General features: G+C 37.7%; 1 protein-coding gene across 1 annotated transcript in view; it reads left to right on the top strand.

Annotated features, from left to right (window-relative positions):
* The first annotated feature begins 481 nt into the window (after positions 1 to 481).
* Positions 482 to 7,186, top strand: part of LOC104157569 (chromosome unknown open reading frame, human C11orf30) — a 37,910-nt gene continuing 31,205 nt past the window's right edge. The window contains exons 1-5 of the mRNA XM_009694962.1: positions 482 to 551; positions 4,037 to 4,136; positions 4,778 to 4,852; positions 5,172 to 5,180; positions 7,122 to 7,183. Of these exons, the coding sequence (XP_009693264.1) occupies positions 482 to 551; positions 4,037 to 4,136; positions 4,778 to 4,852; positions 5,172 to 5,180; positions 7,122 to 7,183 (316 nt within the window). The remainder of the gene's footprint in view (positions 552 to 4,036; positions 4,137 to 4,777; positions 4,853 to 5,171; positions 5,181 to 7,121; positions 7,184 to 7,186) is intronic.

Here is a 7,186-nt window from a genome sequence, read left to right as displayed (position 1 = left end):
AGCAAATTTTCACGGTGTTTTTGCCGTTCTGTCATATAATAGGCTGGTGCTAAATGCATTCCCCGGGGGGAAGGGGGAGCGTGTGGTTAGCTGGAAGAGTTCTTATAATAGGTACTCTGTGCATAAAGAGAGGGAGGAGACCTAAACATCAATTCGGAAAGCGTTTCGGCACGAGAAAAGGGCTTGAGAAGGGGATAGGAAACTCGGTAAAAAGGCTTGGGTGATGAATCTGGGCAAGAGAGCATAGGAAGTCCGTGCCCTTGTGAAACTGCTGAATTCCTGCATGGCAAAGCATGCCATTACAAAGGTTGGAGCGGGGATGGGAACGAATGTGTGGAGTTGCGAGCAAGCTGAGGAGAGTTTACATTAATCGGTTTGGGAGATTGATGAATGATAGACTTGCACTTACTGCCTTTCTATTGTGTTTTTTTTTTTTTTTCAGCGAAGCTGAGCTCTGGGGGAGCACAAACACAAGGGAAAGATGCCTGTGGTGTGGCCAACTCTTCTGGATCTCAGCAGAGATGAATGCAAGAGGATCCTTCGCAAACTGGGTACAGTAAGATACAATTTGTGGGTCTGTATGTTTGCCCTTTTAAGATTTGCCTGCCTGCTGCTTCCATGAAATACTTTAATATGTCTACAGGCAACTTACAAGTCACTTCCTGTATTTTGCATGTGTCATTGCTTTGACAACCCTGGCTTAAAATGATCTTTGGCAGACGCTCTCTGCCTGAGCAAAATGAATAGAGCAGAATTGTTTTGGTTTGGTCGAATCTGTCATGGATGTCCTAGTCCATCTCTGCCTTGATGTTGCAGTGTTGCATTGCCGTTCTTTTTACCGCTGTTAACATGCAACGGGATACTCTGTGAGAGGAGAGTCTTTGTTTTTTGATTCTGTATTAGGCACCTTTTTGTACCAAAGAAATCATGAAACCCTAGTTTAACTGGCACTGTGAGACAGAGTTCAAGTAGTAAAGGTACTATCGTAAAAACTTGGAACAGGAGGAAAAAAAAAAGTGATGGTCTGTGATTTGCAATTACAGAAATTATTAGGGAAGTGTGAAAAAAATGTTCTCACTTAACTGTCATAACAACAGGAGCTTTTTGCATTGTTTCAAATGTAGTTTGATATCTGAGACCCGTACCCAATAGATATATATTGGGAGATTTTTTTCTGTGCCCTGTCCTTGTAAATATACGCGTACAAGGTGACATGTTTTTTGTATTTTGGAAGGTAATAAAAATATTTGTTCTTTCTCATGCATCCATGGGAGAGAGAATCCTTTGTTAGACTATTGATCTGATCTTGCACAATTGTTTGAGTTCTTAGAGCTGAATTTCTTTTTATTTAGTTAAGTTTTTTGTGCCAGTTAAATGATGCGTAATACTAGAAGGAAAGAAAAAAAAACCTTAGATTTCTTTTCAGACTTTCTTCTGAGGAGCATAATCTAGGAGATGATGTTAAGAATAAAATTGAGACTCCCTTTAACTTCCTGTGACCATTAGGTCAGCTTTTCTTGTCATTTTACTTGAATATTAAAAGATGATGTGCTGTACTACTTAACTATGCCAAGGGTCTCATACATTATGAAGCCATCTACTTTATTTTTTGAGAGCTGAGAATTTATTTTCCCTTGCTGTGCCCTTTTTATTTAATTTCTTGGGAATCTGGGATTTATGTTCTGTTGAAACAGACAGTGATACAGATGTTGCACACAACGTTGCAACTAAGCTGTACCCCCATTAAGGTGATAGCCCATGGTCTTAAGCGAGGCTCAAGAAGTATGAAAACTAGGAGAAAGTGCAGGATACCAAAAGAATTGGACCGGGTCTGTGCTACTAAATTTTGTTAACGTAGCTCTGCTGGCTGGGAGCGTGGAAAAAAAACTTCCACCCCAGCTGACGGCGGTGTGCTGGCAGAACCTTGCTGGTGCAGCTGAGCCAAACAGAACTGCAGCTACACCTCCTTCAATGACATAACCTAGGCTGACAGGAAAAAAAAAAAAAAAAAATTTTTTTTTTTTTTTTTTCTGGCATGAGCTATGTCCCCACAAGAGGGCCCTGCCAGCGTAACAGAGGATCAGAGCCTGTAGCAGCTGTGTTTCTTGTAGGGTAGAGAAGCTCTTAGTTGAAATAGATGCACCACGAGACTGGAGGGTGAAGGAGGATGGGCAGTGGGAGCAAATAGCTGTCTTAGCGATGTAATATCCAGCAATATTCATCTATTTTATAGAGTCACACTTTTCCAGCTCGCAGCCCAACATCTTATTTGGTTGCCTTTTCAGCAATAGCGGGGTACTCCATCACGAGTGAAATGCAGTGGTGTAGGTGAGGGTGAAATGCATCCTGAGGTGTGCAATACCTAGCGTTGTTCTGCGGCGTTTGTGGTTTATAACTGAATAAGGGGGTGGTGGTAGCACCTTACACTTGAAATAAAGATACTTATTTGTGAAACCTGTTTTGGCTGTTTGATATGTTTTGTGTTGGAAAGAGAGCACACCAGTTAGTGATTGCTACATAGACATAAGGATGAGGAAGCTAGTTACAGCTGTTCTGTGATCTTTACTAGCTTCCAGAAGGCTAGAATATGCATTTTTAAAACCCTAGTGTAGAGGATCTCTATTAAAGATGCAGAAAGGAGAAAAAAAAAATCTATCCGTGCTAAATAATTATACGGTTGTATCTGAGAATTACTTTGTGTTGTTAACAGAGGAAAATAATTAGTATCTTCAATATTGTAACATGGTTGTCTAAATAAATGTTGATATTAGTAATAACCATTGCATTAATTAGCAAATGTTTTATAACTGAAACTGTAAATGCTTCTACAGGTCACTCAGCATCCCTGTGCAGGCTGCATAGTTAACCAAAGCGAGACTGCTTTGTGTTTTATCTGCTTAATCAGGACAGGAAAGCAGGACTTCTTTTCAACACCATTCCTTGATTTGATTTGTAAATTAGCTCTTTGGAATCCTAAACTGAAAGCTTTCAGAATAGGATCAGTCTTTCTTTTGCAGCAAACTTCAGAGGTGTTAGGTTTTGGCCTGCCCCTTTTATCTGGGATCTGTTGTGGGGTTGGTTTGGGTTGGCTGCTGAAATGGGGGTGCCGAATGAAAGGCAACTATGTAAGTATGAAAAGAATTTGTGTTTCTGGTTTAAAGCAGGAGTTTCAGTAACATTTCCTTAAACTGTACTAAGCTTAGAACAGCAAGTCATTCTTTGGCAAATTAGCGGACCCCATTATTTGCATTAGGTATATTTTCACCATGCTTAGTAGGACAAAATTCAGAAGTTTCAGTAGCCTTTAACTATTGTATTTTTTTAAAAAAACCGATGGCATGACATTTACATAATTCACCTGGAATTATAAATTTGCGTTAAATCAGAGTTGTATTTTTGTATGTTAATCTTTGTGATGGCTCTCTATTTAAGAATAGCTGGCTTGTTTCTTTTGTGTTGAGCAGGTTTAATTTGCTGTGTTGCATTCTTTTCAGATTCAAGCAGTTGTACATGTCGAGTAAATGGGCATAAAAGATTATGATGATCATATTTAACAAACTAGAGCTGATGTTCTCCAAGCTAATTAAGGAAAGGCATTACGAAAAAATCAGTTGCTCTTTTGACAGTGTATTTCTTTTTCAAGCCAAGCTTTTCTGTGGAACTTTTAATAGTGATATGTGTTAAAGATTTTCTTCTGCTTCTAGAGAATTCTGAGCTACCCTCCAAATTTTGAGACTGTTTCTTCAAGCTTTCTGGCTGAACTGTCAGCTCAGAGCTTGAAATATTCGGTTGGTTTCATAAACTAGGTAATCCTCTGTGATGATATAGTTGTTTCATAGGAAAACTGTACACTGCAGAGTAATTGACTGAGAGTTCCAAGTCATCAATCTCTTTTGAAAAGCACTAAATAATTGAAAGACATGTTCCTCTTAAAGATCTTGAAAATTAATAGAACACTGTCAGTAATACTGAAAATAACATTTTTTTCCTTTGCTGTGAGCATTAAATAGAAATACTGTTTGCTCTAATTCTTTAGAACTGGAGGCGTATGCAGGTGTCATCAGTGCCTTACGTGCACAGGGAGACCTTACGAAAGAGAAGAAGGACCTTCTTGGAGAACTCTCTAAAGTCCTTAGGTAACCCTGACCTTTTTAAAATAAGAACCTATGACCTGTTTTCTTTGAAGGCATTGCGTGCTTTTTCTATTGCTAGTATCACAAAGCAAATCTTAATTTAGAGAAGTAATTCTCCATCTTGTGGAGGTTTAATGCCTCTTCTGCTTTGAGTTTTTAATAAGGAAAACAACTGTGCTTCTCTGAAGCTTTACTGTTTTGTTGGTGCTTTGTGAGATACTGAGTGTTAAAAGGATTACAGCTAGCTTATGAGTGTGCGCTAACTTGGAGTTCTGACAAGGTAGGACTTCAAGGTCTTTGGGCCAAAGTTACGTTGAGGAAGAATGCTGCATGCTCTGTGTGAATTTTTTTACCATATGCTTTAAATTTATTGCTCTCATTAGGAGGTTTGATTCTAGCTGTTTTACAGGGGTAGGCTATGAACAGTAATGTTCTTTTTATTCTTCAGTAATATTTTTGAACAATAATACATTCATTCTTTCTTACTGTGATGGCAAAAGTTAAGTGACAATCTCTTAAATGTAAATCCTTGTTCCCTTTCGTCTCTTGAGTAGATTATTCATAAGTTTAATTTTAGCTAGAAGTTTTAGATAAATGTTCGTGTCTTCCTCTGACTAAAATATATTGCTGGGTTTTTTTAATAGTATTTCAACGGAGCGACATCGTGCTGAAGTTCGGAGAGCAGTAAATGATGAACGACTAACGACTATTGCACACAAGTAAGTTGCAGGTCATTTTCTATGTGATTTCCAAAGGTACCCTTTGGAAAATCCATTATGCCTTAACTGAGCGATAGAACTTTGAAGATTGATGGTGGTTTAAAGAACAGTAGTTAAAACAGTGTATGGATGAAGGAATTACTGTATCAGATTTGCGTCAGGGAACTAGAAACAGTTTAGTACTGTGCATTTTGGATCTGAAGGCATCTTGTTTGCTGTACAAGTACAATATAAGAAACAGTCTTTTGTCATGAAGAGCTTTCTGTAAGATAGACCAGAAGAAGCAGAGAGTGAAGAAAGTAGAGAAATGCATAAGCAGGATGAACATGTTTGCTTTATTATTTTTTTGTTTTACCTTTAATTTTATTTAAATCCATTTGGAAAGGTTGTATTAACAGGGACTTAACTATAGAGGCAGACAAAGGGAGGGGAAGAGGTGGCAGAGATTAGTGGGAAACAGTGTATCAGCACAGAGGCAGGGAAAAAAAAATAGAGGAAAAAAAACCACAGCAGGCTAACTGATGACATCAGTGTCCACCGTTCTCTGCTTGATGCAGCTGCTGTGCTGGCATCAGCTGGGCTGGTTCCTCCTTGCATTTGCTGTCACAAGTTCCATATGATTTTGAGAGGTGGAGAGGAGCAGGAGGGCAAGTGCTTACGTATCTCAGTTACTTAACAGTCTTACTATTAAGAACAGTCTTTAAACAGAGTTGGATTGTAAGTGGCTATTTTTTTTTTTCTGTGTTAAAAGCATTGATTTTTTTGACTATTGTGGCTTAGGTGTTACAAGGAGGAAAAAAAGGAAATCATACATATGGCAGGATGCTTGGGGTTAGCAATTGTCTGATCCAAGACCAAAATCAGCATACTGTTTTACTGCTACAGAAGGATACCTAACATTTTAGTGTTTTAATATTCAAGTTTAAAGAGTTAGAAGTATGCTGTTTACTAAACAAAAACCACCGACTTCTTTGCACTCCTTTAAAGAAATGAGGGAAAAAAAATAACAAAAAATAAGCGTTTAATTGTCAAATCAGGATTCTTTTCTTGAATCAAGTTTCCTTTTTAAGTAGTAGTTCTGGTTTTAGCATTTCCAGAGCAAGCATAAAGTTTGTCCTGAGGTGTTGAACTTCAAATGGATGAGATATAATCCAGACAAGGTGCAGTTTTGAAGTGCTGCATCTCTTTTATTTTTCCTGTGGCAATTCTATCTAAGTGATGGTTGGTAATATAGTATTTGACTTAAATAATGTGTGAACTCATTAGGAAAGCCGACTTTGCTAGTTTTGCTGTATGCAACATTTGTAATCTTATTTTTTATTTTAAAAATGTATTTTTACCTCAGCTGATGTAGCTCTGCTTATACTACATGAATATTTATGCAGAATGCTGAAGTGTATCAGAATTTAACAACAGAGCAGGTCCTCTGCATTTTACGAACTAATTTGTGGTAGCTTTTGCTGCAACTTGCTTGCAATAGTTCATGAGAAATTGTTTTTCAGAATATATTAATACATTAAATGGGTTGATTTGCTTAAGAACATAACGGCATTGAAAAATAATTTGCCATTTTGGTTTTGCTGATTTGATAAATGATTCATGTAAAATAGTCATAAACAGAAACACTTTTCCATCTAGATAAGAACAACATTTTTTGGAAACATTATATTTGTGTGTAAGTATTAAGGTTAGAGAAAACTAGAGCAACAGACTGCTTTCTGTTGAGGAGGATGCTCGAGACAGGCTGCTTTCTGTTGAGGAGGGTACTCGGGATGTATTTAAATCATTTCATGTTCTATTACCTTGTTTGGGACTACTTTAGTAAGTCTGAGAAACTCTTCTGTTCAGGTAGAACAAGATTTGCACTAAAAGCCATGGATTTTTCCCTGTAACGTAATCAATTTCAGTAGTCTTTTATGAAATGTGTTGGTTGTCTAGGTATTTTTTTCATCCGGAAGTGGACAGTGTACCAACTCTACCTGAATAGTAGCTTATCTAATATGGGGGTTTTGAGTATGACGTCCACACACCTCTGGCCCTTTAAGGGCTCAGTAAAACGGAACTGTAAAAGAAGCAACAACTCTTAAATTTTCTATTGGAGGATTTCTACATCAGGTGGGAAAAATACAAGAGCTTTCATGAAGTGAAGAAAGTTGAAAATTATTCCTCTAGTATGTCTTTAGAAACTGCCTTTTAGACTTTCACTGTTGAAAAAAGGCACTTAAATAAGAGTACTGACTATTTTGGAAACTCGGCAGAATACTTACAGGCGTGCATTTCTGTTTAGTATGTCTGGACCAAATAGCTATTCCGAATGGGCTATAGAAGGGCGTC

This window comes from Cariama cristata, unplaced genomic scaffold (genome assembly GCF_000690535.1).
Source record: "Cariama cristata isolate BGI_N322 unplaced genomic scaffold, ASM69053v1 scaffold422, whole genome shotgun sequence".
NCBI classification, from domain to species: Eukaryota; Metazoa; Chordata; class Aves; order Cariamiformes; family Cariamidae; genus Cariama; species Cariama cristata.
This window is presented reverse-complemented; position numbering and strand designations above follow the sequence as displayed.